The sequence below is a fragment of the Aedes aegypti genome, chromosome 1 (assembly GCF_002204515.2).
Source record: "Aedes aegypti strain LVP_AGWG chromosome 1, AaegL5.0 Primary Assembly, whole genome shotgun sequence".
NCBI lineage: Eukaryota > Metazoa > Arthropoda > Insecta > Diptera > Culicidae > Aedes > Aedes aegypti.
The window spans coordinates 25068009-25082706 of NC_035107.1; the positions used below are offsets into that span (position 1 = coordinate 25068009).

Below are 14698 nucleotides of genomic sequence, written 5' to 3' on the forward strand. Positions count from 1 at the left end.
GTTCTTCTTCTTCCAGTTCATCATTGAAATCTCTTGAACGTGTCGGAGGTTTCCTGCTATTCTCATCACACACAACATCTCTGCTCACAAATATTTTCTTCTTCCGGGGATCAAAGATTCTGTAGCCGTTCGTTGCATAGCCAACCATGTAGTTCCTCTCAGACCTTCAAGCTTTCCTCTGCATTGCTTCGGCACATGGGTGTGTGCAACTGCACCAAACACTCTCAAATTGTCGATATCGGGTTACTTGTTGTACCAAACTTCGTAGGGTGTCTTCAAAATTTCCAGCGCACTGGTTGGACTACGATTTGACAAATATGCAGCCGTTAGGACAGCTTCTCCCCACAAACTTTTCGGTAATCCAGCATCAAATATCATTGAACGAGCTTTATCCAAGAGGGTCCTATTCATTCGCTCCGCCACTCCATTCTGTTGAGGTGTATACGGAGCTGTATATTCCAACGATATTCCTTCTCTACGGCATAGGGATCGAAACGCTTTGCTAGTATATTCTCCTCCATTGTCGCATCGAATTTTTGCAATCTTCACACCAAAATAAGCTGCTACCTTTGCGTTATATTCTTCAAAGCATTCTAAAACTTCATCTTTTGATTTCAGCAGGTACACAACAGTAAAGTGGCTGAAGTCATCAATGAATGTTACAAAGAATCTCTTGCTATCGTACGTTCCAGGCGTGAACGGTCCACTGACGTCACTATGTACCAGCTCCAGTACCCTAGTCGAACGTTGTCCTTCTGCAACTCCAAACGGTTGTCGGGTTTGTTTTCCGCTCAGACATACTTCGCACGGGTTTTGCTTCACACATTCCAGTAACGTAGCTTTCGTACTCACCATTCCGTTTTTCCACAGCTTTTGCAAATTCGCTTCTCCAAGATGACCATATCGTCGATGCCACAGACCAGCTTCATCATCTTTCGTCAATAACGCCTCAGCTTCCTTCTTCAATAAAACGTCTAATTGGTAGAGCCTTCCACATTTCCGTCCCGTTGCAACAGTTTGACCATCTTTGACTATCTTCACTTTCCCGCCCGCAAAAGTGATTGACATACCTTTATCTTCAAGACGACTGATGGAGAATAGATTTAGGTGTAACCCAGGGACATACAGCACTTCTTCAACAATGGATGATATTATTCTTCCTTCCACCTCGGTACAGGTCCGGATAGTTCCAGCATATTTGGCGGTCAGCGATTGGCCACTCTTCGCAACAGCAATCGAAATCTCCCTTGGCAAACGATGTAGCTCCTCGAAATAACTTCTATCTCTCACCATGTGGTCCGATGCTCCTGAATCCAGAAACCACTGGAACGAACTGTCGGCCACAAACGCAATATCCGTAGCACAGTGCACGTTCGCTTTACCTCTACGTGGTCCGTTGTATTTCGTCAAGTTCCGTGAGTTACTTTCTACCGTTGTCTTCCGTCATCTTAACTCGACAGTCCGAGCGCTTGTGCCCTAACTTTCCACAGTTGTAGCACTTGAACGAGAACCTTTTTCCAGCAAACGCCGATTCGGTATTTCCGTCTTCATCGAGACAATCGTTCTTCACGAAACGCTTCGCTTCTTCTTCCAACAAACGGTTCTTGACAAACTCCATGGACAACTTATCGAATGACATCGTTTCCAGCGCCGTACACAGCTCATCGTATTGTTCTGGCAGGGTAAGAAGAAGTTGGGTAATCGCATCATCTTCTTCAACCTTGGCACCGGTCATCTTCAGTCCTCGCAGTAGCTTGTGGAACTCCAGCAAATGATTCTGCATACTCGCACCGCTCTTCAACTTCAGCAAACCAAGTCTACGACGGTAGTACAGCCGGTTGGCAAGACCTCGACGTTGGAAAGTTCCTTGGATGCTATCCCAGCACTCTTTCGCAGTTTTCCTTCCCATAACGTATTCCAAGTGGCTATCGGAGACGCGGTGGACGATCAGGCTCTTGCACTTCCGATCGAGCTTCCATTTTTCCTCGAGTTGTTGCTTCTTCCTCGTCTTGACTTCCATAGAGTCCTCAGGGAGTTCAGCGTAATCTTCCTCGTTAATGGTTTCCTCGATGCACTTCACAAGGCCTTTCTCCTCCAGCAACACACGCATCCGGTACGCCCACTGGTCATAATTCCTTCCGTCGAAAATCCACTTCTTCTCGTCCTCCATTACCTTGGTTCGCAAATCTTCCTCAAACTCGAATAACGTATCTGGGCCTATAACCTATTGATTAGGCGCAGCGGTTTGGTTTTATAATACGTGTTTATTGGTTAGTAGTTGGAATAGGAATGAAGAAGAAAAAGAAGACGTCACTTCCTCTATGGGTGCTTTGATCATGGACATGGACTTCCGGTTGCTTAGATCAACAAAGATGAGGCCGAGCGTTTTATCTTCGATGTGCCTGAGGCGTACAAGGAGATCGCTGGACGGGCCGACGAAGCCCTTTGGCAACAAGCGGTCGGTGAAGAACTGCAGTCGCTAGCGGACAACCATGTTTGGCGATTGGTAAGATGTCCTGCTGGTGTGGTTCCGCTTAAATCGAAATGGGTCTTCCGAATCAAGCCGGACGAGCATGGCGAACCAGTTCGTTACAAGGCGCGCTTGGTAGCGAAGGGGTTCCAGCAGAAGCCCGGAGTCGACTACAACGAAACGTATTCCCCCGTAGCGAAGTTGGCCACGATACGTGTCGTTCTTGCTGTAGCAACCCAACGAAGGATGCACGTTCACCAACTCGATGTGAAGACCGCATTCCTGTACGGTGAGCTTGAAGAAGATGTCTACATGGCCGTACCCGAAGGAGTCACGGCCCCTCCGAATCTCGTCTGCAAGCTGGAGCGATCACTGTATGGACTTAAGCAAAGCCCTCGCTGTTGGAATAATAAGCTGAACGACCTTCTGCTAAATTTCGGTTTTACCCGTTCCCGGCATGACTACTGTCTGTATACCAGGATCGACGATCGAGGGGGGGTATACATCATCATCTACGTAGACGATTTGCTCATCGCTAGCGATCGGCTGGACCTGCTAAAGGAGATCAAGCGTGCTCTTTCCAAGAAGCTCCGGATGACGGATTGCGGCGTCGCAAGCAACAAACCGTTGCACTGTCGTCATGCGAAGCTGAGTATGCAGCTTTAAGCGCCGCGGCCTCCGAAGGGCTATGGCTGCATGGAATCCTCGAAGACCTGAAGCAAGTCCGACCAGGCACGGCATTCAAGTTGTTCGAAGACAACCTTGGGTGTATTGCGATGGCCACAAACACTGAAAGCAAGCGTGTGAAGCACATTGATGTGAAACACCATTTTGTACGCGATCATGTAGCTCAAGGACGACTTCAAATCGAAGCAATTGGTACCGCAAACCAGATAGCGGACACGTTCACCAAGGCCCTGGAACCTGGACGTTTCCGCGAACTGAGGACCCTCCTAGGACTTACCGATTCAGAGGGGGTGTTGGAGTAAATCGGTAACGCAGTGTGCTGATGACCTCCTTGGAGACCGATGGTCTCCCTAGCAACCGAAGTTTTCGTTAATAAACAACGGTGCAATTTTTTTCATTCCTGTTCAAGACTTCACTCAAGCTAGTTAAATAAAATTTCTTTCTGCTCTTAAAATTTTGTTCCGGTTATTTCCAACCATCAAGAATGGTAAAAGTCGTTTTTTTCTCTCACAAGCTCGATGGTAGCCTAATGTCGTTTTCGTTTTTAGGAACTGGGTCGGTGATCAACACATAAACAAACCAATGTCAAGTAAATTGTAGTTCGGTCGAACCTGAATCGGGTTGGGGTTGAAACTGTGATTCAGAACGGGTTGCGCCAGTTCCAACCTAGGTTCAAAAACGAATTCGACATAAATTTCCTATGAAGGTTGATAAACAAAGATACATAAGGTTACTTGTTGTAATGGACAAATCTGTCCTATGTGATCTTTTGGATTGAATAAGCCATAGGACACTTATTCGTACAGTAGAAGTACACATTCAGTTGAATTCAACCAATTTTCATTCTTTTAAAAGACACTGACACGTTAATGCTTCCAGTGGGCATTTATTCCCTTTGAAGGAAGCACCACACTAGACAACGGACTAGCATGCAACGCCCAGTGGCACAGTCGGAAAACATTCCTCACGAAAAGTTTACCGGCCTGAGGCGGGAATCGAACCCACACTCCCTAGCACGATGCGGCTAAATGCCACGGCTACGAAGCCCACTTTTACCGAGATCCGCACAGCCGAGCGGTCAGCAAATGATTTTTAACTGATACCGTGATAAATCAAAATCCGGACGGCACCAATATCCGGACACTGAATCAATATTCATGAATTTAACGAGGAAAATCCATAATAATCTGATTATATTTTAATATATCTTTAGATTTAATCTTATTTCATCATTTAACAATAATATGCAATCTAGTAAGCTGTCGTAGCCTATTTTTCCATACTTAATACATGGTTCGTAGCAAAATTGTAGACTTCCCCCTCCCCCTAAAATGCTACGTCATTTATGGACGGTCCCTTACAGGGAAAAAATACCACGTGGTTTATGCACAGCCCCAAAAAAATAGTCTATACATCTGTGCGCACAAAATTGACTTAGCATAATGAACCACACATAACATTGCCAATGTACACTTGTATATGATTCTTATTTATATTATACAATCCTTATAGAATTATTGGAAAACCAACATATTTCGTAATTTGTAGAAGACCCCACAAATTACGACACATTCTCGGGAAATGATTCACGGAAACGTTACGTCTTTGTTACTTAAAAAAAATAAGTTTCAGTTACCCGTGGCATTAGTGGATACCATTAATTGATTTGCTTAAAACTTATTGCTTCCAAGCAACAATGCGAACTAGTCCTTGTATTGTATGAACAGTGCAGAATACAAATAGGGGTAGTCGGAGCGGTTTTGCCAATGGGGTGGAATGATTCACATTGGCATGGGGGTTTTTTATGGGCCTTCCTTAGCAGAGTGATTAGAGTCCGCGGCTACAAAGCAAAGCCATGCTGAAGGTGTCTGGGTTCGATTCCCGTTAATGCAAAGAAGAAGAAGATGGGGGGTTTTTCTCGATCGAATTGTCTAAAACTATGCAATAAGAAACATATTTAAACCAAATATGAGCTCAGTAGATTTCGAAAGAGTATTTCATTTCTAAACTTTCCAGTTCAGTGAATAAAATAATTAAATTGTTAGATTTTATGATATAATTTCACAATAATAATGCTAATATCACAATAACACAGCGTAACAAAAATGACATCTTTGCGTGTCTCAAGGATCAAATTATGTGCCTCTAGTAGATTTTGGGTTGCTGAATCTGATGCCATTCTCAGAAATGTTCCAGCACGTCACAATTTTTAGCTACAGGTCGCGAAAGTTGTATAAAACACTGGTTTTAATGATGTTTACATGAAATTTAAAGTACAATTTATCAAATTTTATTGTAATCTCATCCACTAACCATGCAAAATAGAACTTGAACTTTCATTTAAGATATAATATGATTGAAATTGCACGATTAAGTTTCGATTAAACCGATTTTTTCACCATGCTTGCAGTCTCCATACAAAATTCTTCGTTTCTTCTATATGGCAAAATACAACAATTCTCTAAACCATCAAAAAAATAACTTTTTTTTTTTTTTTGTATTCTAACCATGAAACCAAACAACGCTCGGATCCATATACTTCCACAGTACGAATAAGTGTTAAACATTCGAACTTCCAACATATCTTATCGAATAAGTGTCCTATGGCTCATTAAATCCACAAAATCACATAGGACTGTTTTGTTCTTAACAAAATTTGACCTAATAGGGTGCCGGTGCCATTAGTGGACTACCTAAGCTATAAAAAATCATAACAAAATAACGAAAAGCCTGAACAGAGATCTTTTGGCGTCAACAGAAAGATTTCAACCTATATGGGAAAAATATAAAAAAGAGTGATAAAACTATTTTTTTACATAAAATCGCTAGAGCCACTATCGGTACACGTGTTGTAGTAGTTCCGCTAGTGCTCCAGTAGTAGACGTTCGGGAATGATACATGGAATTTTAAACAAAATGGTAAATTTTTACATGGGTTTTACATTTTTCCCTCGAAACAGCAACTAATATCTTTCGAATGAAGCATAAAGATCATCTCTGGGACTTTTCTTCATTTTTATACATCCATTTTAAAAACTGCTTCCATCCGTTGATCTACTACTGGAACACGACGGCGACTATTGGTGCAAGGGAGCAAGTTTTTTGCGTTAACTTAATTATTTATATGACTTTTTGATAGAATAAAAAGCTAAAATTTGGCAAATCGACTAAACTAGAGGCGATCTATCCACCAGAAATAACACATGTCGTTTTTATCGAAAAATGTACGTTTTATTCCATAGTCCAATCTACTGGTACATTACAACCATTGGTACCGGCACCCGATATATGTATTGATATTTACTTTATGAACTTTTGTTTGGACTTGGAACTTCCATCGAGCTAAAGACCAATGAAACTGTCTTTCACAATGATTACTTATAAAAATTATGTATTCTAATGAACAAAAACTTAAAATAAAAAAAATGTTCGGGATCCCTCGGTGGATTTTTTTGGGGAACACGTCAAATGAAAGCTAAAATCCTATATTTTCGAATGGTGAAAGATTTAGCGATGCCTATTTTTTGGTGATAAACCTTTCCCATATACAGGCCTGACATTAGTCATCGTCATTGCACTTTCTTCAACAGTAGCAACGAGTCGTGTGACCTTCATATATATGCAACACAACTTCTCCGACCAACATGACGAAACTTTTCGTCGTGCAACAGAAGAGTTGTAACGTTGACAAATTCCTACGCTTCAATATGCTCTTGGTCACAAAGACATTTCTGCCTTGTTACGGACTCTGTCGAAGAGACGCGATAAATTTTTGTATGACGCAAAAATATGCGTTTTCGTCACTCGTCACTTAAAGCATGACGAATGACGATATTCTAATAGTTGTTTTATCGGAACCATGTGAAGACTTACAGCCTACAGGCCGGTCTATCACATTTTGAGGAATTTCTCGATATTGCTATCTGCCGTACATTGCTCAAGTTTGAACTGTTTGTTACGTAAAAATAATACTAGGCTTTGAATACAATCCGCACACAACAGAAATAAAATCCATTCCGTCTAGGTACCTACTTTTGTTTGCAACATAAAAATTGGCAAAATCAGTAACCCGTGCAATTATTAGTAAGCCATGAAAAAAATAACAATTTGACATTCGTTGTTTGAACATCCAGAAAAGAGGTCAATTTTGTATCCTGTTCTTGAAGAAAAGTTGAATTCGATTTGAAATCTCTAAAGGATCGATTCCAGCTGTCCTTCAACAACATTTTATGAAAAGACGAGGCTCCGCGAAGATCAAAGTTGTTCCACATTCAACGAGTAAAATCATGAACATACAAATGAAATTCATTATACAAGGCAGGTAGGTATAGGTATCTATCGGTTCTGTGAGCATTTTTAAGCAAATCCGGAGTAAAACTCAAAATTCTTTGAATGATCTATTTACTTTTCCACGATTGCAAATGAATTCCTTAAGTTTTTCTTAAGCTTCCTTTTTCCAACAAAAAAAAATATGCAAGCTTTCAAGTGCTATCGAAGCCAAACAAAGGCACATAGAATTAGATAGCGCTTTGTGCTGCAAGTTCAACCGATTGACTAAAGTGACTAATCGAGAAAAAATATCAGTTTCGTTCTCTTAAATTGTGCTCCTTCAAAATTCATTGCATAGCTAGGTTCTGTGTATATCTTCAAGCAGTAACCTTAACAATTTCTATGTATAAATAAGAAACTGGAGATTCTTTATTGAAATCAGACTAATAAGAAACTTTAGCTTTTCTACCTTTTTACACAGTGTGCCAAAAAGAGAATAATAGCTTTCCTGTTGGCAACGGTCTTGAATTAACGTTTGCCCCGCTGGTGCAGCTTGAGTTTGAATCTTGTGTTGGTCATAAGTTCGCTGACCGAAACACTAACTATCGATAGTTTTATGACATACATATTTTAAACCAGCCGTACACTATTTTTTGCTGAAAAATATACACTAAAAGCACAAATTTCTCCGAATGGCTCAAATTTTTGCCCCACTATGGGCCAAAATTGGTTTCCAAGTATTTATGTAAAAATTAATATGCCTCTAAGTATCCCCTTGGCCTACAACGCCTTTAGACAAGAAAATCGAAAATGATTCGAATATTTTTTTGTTTCAAATGGAAATAATATTCGCGATCAAATACAACAAATTGCCATAACTTTTCCAAATATCAATCGATTTGTTTATTTGGAGCGCAAGTCTCTTACTCAAACAGCATTCGAACCATTGAATTTAGCTAGAAATCTTGAAAGGAAACTTTTGCCCACTTTACTAAAGTAAAGTGAACGAACCGTGCAAAAACCGGACGGTATTTTATTTTGCAATTTTGTTCACATTTGATTTTAGCACGGTTTGATATTGGCAATTAAACCATTCGATTTTAACAACACATATTTTTTTGTTGCTCTAAAGTTTCCTTGTTAATAAATTTACAGATATATTATGATTAATTCGTTAGACTCAATGCAGCAAAATTATGATGCAATACAAAAACTGCCGTTCAACTCATATTTGTCCCACGATTCATTAGGTTTACATAAAACATGGGACAAGTAGGCGTAGAAGGGCAGACAAATGCATATACAAAAAATAATCATGCATCAGTTACCGATCCTACAGAAAACTTTTTAAGACTATTCGTGTTTTAAAAAAGCAAATATAAGTCGTGGTTATTATGAAGTTAATAAAAGTTTCTATTGAACCAAACGTTTTATTTCGACATGGTTCATTATTGCCAACATGAGTTTTTTACATGTTACCATAATCGAACAGCCATTGTATTTACGAAATATGTACAGCCAGGTCTGCTATTGAACGCTGCCATCCACTCTACGGCCACCGCAATTTCTCAGCTACTGTCCCATAGATTCTTATGAAATTTGGTAGGTAATTAGTTTGCACTACACCTCAACAACATACAAACATTCAGCTGCGTCTCTTGAGCAACTGCTTAGAAATTGCCGTGGGAAGAAAGTGGGTGTCAGCGTCTTATAGCAGACCTGATTGTATTTTTTATTTACAAATTATGTATTTTTATTGCAATTTTGTATTATAATTCGTAGTGAATTAAATTAAAAATTCATCATACAACCTTCTTCTTCTTCTTCTTTCTGGCGTTACGTCCCAACTGGGACAAAGCCTGCTTCTCAGATTACTGTTCTTATGAGCACTTCCACAGTTATTAACTGAGAGCTTTCTTTGCCGATTGACCATTTTTGCATGTGTATATCGTGTGGCAGGTACGGAGATACTCTTATGCCCTGGGAATCGAGAAAATTTTCTATACGAAAAGATCCTTGACCAGCGGGATTCGAACCCACGACCCTCAGCATGGTCATGCTGAATAGCTGCGCGTTTACCGCTACGGCTATCTGGGCCCCATTTTGGGTCAAATTGTACAATTTGTTGATTAATGTTATTACCACACAATGTTTGGAAAACCATTCGGTTTTCGCACGGTGCCAAAAATGAATATTGTCAAAATCTAACTGTTCTAAATTACTAAAATATAAACGGACAAAAACAAAATGTGCCAAAATTGAACGACTACTGTACCTTATGATGGCCTACAATAATCCAACTTCAAGTATCTCAGGCCACACCCCCTTAATTTCGATCTCCACAAGCTTCTATGAAAGTTTCTTGGCGTATCAAATCGTATCTTTTGATGCAAACAGTTTTTTAATAAATCGACCTAGCAGTGAGAAGGAAAAATTAAATTTTCATAACATTGCGACATTGCTTATTGAACATTATGAAATTGTAGTTCTAATGCCGTTTAATATTTGGTCAATCAGTCATTTTTTTTCATAGTAATATTATAAAAATTACACAACTTCAAGTAAAAATTAAGTAATCGTAATTTGAAAAATGCCACCTAATATTTATTTATGTATCTCCATCTTCGTCTAAGGCGCACAGATCGTATATATTGTATTTGTATATATTAATATGTTATACGCTATGAAAATTCGAGGTTTTTCTTCATTTAACGAAGCCACAGCTTAAACTGGAAAAAAGCGAAAATGTTGCAATCCAAAAACCCTTCCGCTAAAGTTTGTTCGTTCGGTAACCACATACGAGTGATCCAGTTATCAGCTTGTTCGGCTATTAGGGTGTTGAGATTTGGCCTCTTCGAAGTTCAAGGATTGGCTACTAAATGATGTCAGTTAAAATGTTATTAATTTTGACTTTCATAACGTATATGTACCTACGTGTTAATAAGCTCTTCATCGTTTATCATTCTAACATCAATATTCTAGAAATGAAGGTGATATGAAATGTGTAACAACCTGGAGCCGCATAAAACCTAAAATAAGAATGGCCCTACATATTAACATTACGTATCAAGACGAAGATTGAATATTTGACCAGTATGAGCTATACCGAAACATATATTTCAAGTGAGGAAACCGTATTAAAACTGCCAACAACGATGAAAAACATTCCTAAGATATCAAGAATTTCATATTTTATGCATAAGTATATTTATAATCATTAATAATATGATAAGACTACATATAAGCTATACAGCTACAAAATCCCATTTTTTTCAGACAACTAAACATACAGATGATTTGAACTTGGAAGGAAAAAACAATGTTAGCGTCCATGTTACCGACTATAAGTCAAATTCTGGAATTGAATTGCACAGATAGGAGAATATGTACCTACAGAACCCGTGTCAGATGTCGTATTTTTGTGCGCCACATTTTTTGAGAACAAAACATCAGAATTTGACAGAATATATCATTTCGTTTGGAGCAAGGAGTACTTTGATAGGTAATTTTCTTTTATTTTGTGCATACTTGTAGTAGTGGTTATGGGGGGAGCTGTGGCTTCGTGGTTTCTAACAAGTCATACAAATAATTTATATTTTTCATACAAAAAATTTAATTATGGGGGTAGGGGAAGAGGTTGAAAAATTGCCAAAAATGTATTAAGTCATTAATGGACAAGGGCCGTCCATGAACTAGACACTTACAAAACTTATTTTAAATCATAACCGTGGTAGTGGAGTAAGTTTACAAGAATAATTCAAAATAAGCTTTGGGTGAACGATAGATCATCGAAAAGTTGTTCAGTTTACTGCCCATAAAAGCATAACTTTCCCATATGGATTTTCGAAACAACAACTTTATTCATCGAAACATTCATCTATTATTACGCATATAAAAATTAACATACTTTGTTTGAATATGTTGTGTAGAAGTTGGTACAGTCCCGTATTGAAAAAGGCTTAACAGAATATGAACTTTTAACCCAAATAATAACTACAAAACGTGAATTGTGTTCAAGTTTATATTTTTCACTAATCAATAGAGCCAACATGTTATCTGTGCGGTGATTTTAATGATACTAGAAAGGTACTAGGAAATTAGGCAAAATTGTGTGAGAAAACAAATGTTTAACTTTGAACGCTATTTTCTCAACACCTACTTTTTCCATTAGGGACAGGTATGCTTTTATGAGCAGTCTAGATTTAGAAAATAAAATAAAAACAATAGAGCTTTGCAGCAAATCTCAGTTCAGGTTTTATTTGCATCACGAAAATAAAAACAAAAAACGAAACTTTTCAAGATCAACTTGTTCTTCTTAAGTTTCAGATTCATCATTGAACGCAGTTTTCCAATCGTACAAGGTCGGGATGATCTTTTCAAAGATATCTTTGTTGAGCTTGATTAACAAAACATTTTGTAACGCCTCGTCTGACATTCCTGTGCGTAAATCGGATAGAATTAGTGCAAGTGCACTAAATGCTCGTTCAACGGATATTTGGCTGGATGGCCCAGACAGTACGACCATAGCAACTTCAAACAGCTCCGGATGGCTGTGCTTCCGAGCGAGCCAATGAGTCCAGACGTCATAATGATGAGGCTGCCTGTTTTCAAAGCTGAGCTGGCGAAGTTGTTGTTGAAATGTTGAAGCGATGTTTGCTGATGTCGTTGGTCCTGAACTTCCAAACAACTGAGTTATGTAATCATCCATTTCATCAGACATGTTGCTGTCATTCGCGGTTCCAGCAGAAGTTGACGGCTGAGGTTCATTCGCTGGTCTTTGAATTTGGTTTATCCTGTCCCATACGTTACGAACGAATTTCTGAAGATAATTAAGTTTTAATTACTAATCATTTTAAAGTACTGAATACATTTTGTTGCAGGTCTGAAGACTTACTTGAACCGATTCTTTTTCGTCTGCTGACGAAAAAACGTTTGACCCAGGAAAGTTGAATCGAGGATCAAGCAGTAGGGCGGCACGAAAAAGCTCGTTTTCCTGAAGTTTTTTCAGTCGATTCTTCAGTGCCTGTGACAAGCTGGAACAAAGAGGGTTGTCCTTGTTGCTCTCAACAGAACGAATCGCTTGCAACCATTCCATGTAAAAATCACTGAGAGGGACGTGCTTCAACTGTAGGTCATTAGTTAATTTATGAACTGGAGCGAAGGCTTCAACAAAGTCCTTCATAAACTTCCAGTCATCTTCGGTGATTTCTATAAATAAATTTATTATTTAATACAAAAGTGCACGATACCTTCGTATCGTATAACTTACCGATTTCTTTGTATTCTTCAGCCAGCTCAATATAAAATTGCTCTTGTTCAACAATCGATGCAATCATTTCATACTTTCCTCCCCATCTTGTGGGTGACCAAAAAGGAGCCTTGGAGGCTTGCTTATGCTCGAAGAAAAGAGTGTACTTTGTTTTCCGCGACTCTTTCACAAGATCCGTAATACTACGAATATGTGGATCGTTTTTCTTCACCACATCTCCGACGGCCAGCTGAAGCGTGTGACTTGCGCACCGAGTAAGGCACAGCAAAGGCTCAAACTCCGAAGCTAACGAATCCAATAGCTCGATTTCCTTCTCGCTGGCATGGGGTAGTTCATCTTCCAAGATAGATTCTGGCGAAACTCCGAAAACGGCTGCAGCTTGTTGGAGAAGTTTCACGGCAGCAATCATGTTGGCCCCATTATCGGTTGTCACGGACAGAATCTGATCGATGGATACCTCGTATGATTGCAGGATCTCAAGAATTTTTTCCTTGAGGAATTTGGCGGTCTGGCTTTGCTTAACTTCAATCATTCCTAAAAATTAAGAAAAAAAGTTAATAAAACCAAAATTTAGTATTAAGTAGCTATTTTATACCAAGTGTGCGTATGACAACAGCTCCTTGCTTCTCGTACTGCACATTTATTCCCAGTATGTGTCTGGAATGTCTTGAGGCCGAATCAATTGCTAAGTGAAGCAATTTCCCACACATTTCTATTTTCATTGCTTGTTTTATTTTTTCCGCGGCGACGTCGATATGCACCTTAATGTTGCGACGGTTGAGTGTTATATTTAGTGCCTCGGAAATCGGATCCAATAACAATCTCAGTCCTTCCCATTCCAGACATGAGAATGGTAGATGGTGTATAGCAGTCAATTTTAAGCACGCTTCCAGCAATGTTTGCCTGTTAATTGCGATTAAGACCTTCGGAACTACCTTCGCTTTTTTTGCGGGAGGCTCCTTCGTCAATTCATGGATTGCCGCTTCCTCCGGGTGTTGTGAGCGAAAATGCCGTAGGAAGTTCGTCACATCATATTTCTCCTGATAATAAGCACATCCCGAGATTACGTCAATGGCACAGAACACTTTGTTGTCCTCTTTCTTAATCAAATCCGTAATAAGAGACGAATAAGTAAATTTACGTTTTTTCGCGGCCATTTTCGGATTTTGTTTTTCACTTCGTTTACTCCTTCGACATATAAAAGCACACTGACTAAAAGTGACAGAAGACGATCGCTTCGGGCAGCATGCGACGTGACAAGCTCAGCGTGACTAAAACTTCTCCGAAGAAACAAAATATTTTTGTTTGCGTCATAACTAACCAACGTTGCGAAGACGAGCAACATAGATATCTTCATTACTTTTGGCTGCATGACTATCGTCACCGACCATAGGCAACACGACGATAACTAAAACATGAAGCATTAATGAAATCGAAGACGATAACTTTTTTTCTTTCGTTTTCTTCATGTGACGCGAATGACTTTTGCCAGCCCTGCCCATATACACGCCGCGGCTTAACACACACACAGGAGATAAAAAAACGAGTCGCGAGAAACGAATTCAAATGCTGGAGCCATCACAGAGCACTAAAAAACAAGACTTCACAAATCATCTTCAGATGTAATCTTCGAAGAAAAGAAATCACGTTGAAAAACATATTTCCACAGAACATTTGCACGTGGTATAGCACCATCCGCCGAAACTAGTTTTGACCAATCGAAAAAAAACGCAGAACGAGGTCGACTGCAAACACGCCTAAATTTATGCTCAAATAGTACTCAATTGAGCACGTTGCATAAATGCTATTGTAATGTTCTAATAGCTGTAATAATAATTACAGTCTCAAATGCTGTTGTAATGTTTCTTTTGTTGTGAAACATTTGAAAAGTTCCAGAACATTCTAGGAATTAAAGAGAAAAATGTTACCAAATATTCTACTCAATGGACCGATGCACGAGTTCACTATTTGACTTTTTAGCGGTGCCGTGTTATTTATGGGACC

General features: G+C 39.3%; 1 protein-coding gene across 1 annotated transcript; it reads right to left on the minus strand.

Moving 5' to 3' along the window:
- Positions 1–11677: 11677 nt before the first annotated feature.
- LOC110674377 lies at positions 11678–14106 on the minus strand. Its single transcript, XM_021838650.1, has 3 exons — positions 12695–14106; positions 12320–12633; positions 11678–12244 (listed from the first exon to the last, which is right to left on the minus strand). The coding sequence occupies exons 1-3, from the start codon at positions 13224–13226 to the stop codon at positions 11741–11743; spliced, it is 1350 nt and encodes a 449-aa protein (XP_021694342.1). The 5' UTR covers positions 13227–14106; the 3' UTR covers positions 11678–11740.
- Positions 14107–14698: the final 592 nt, after the last annotated feature.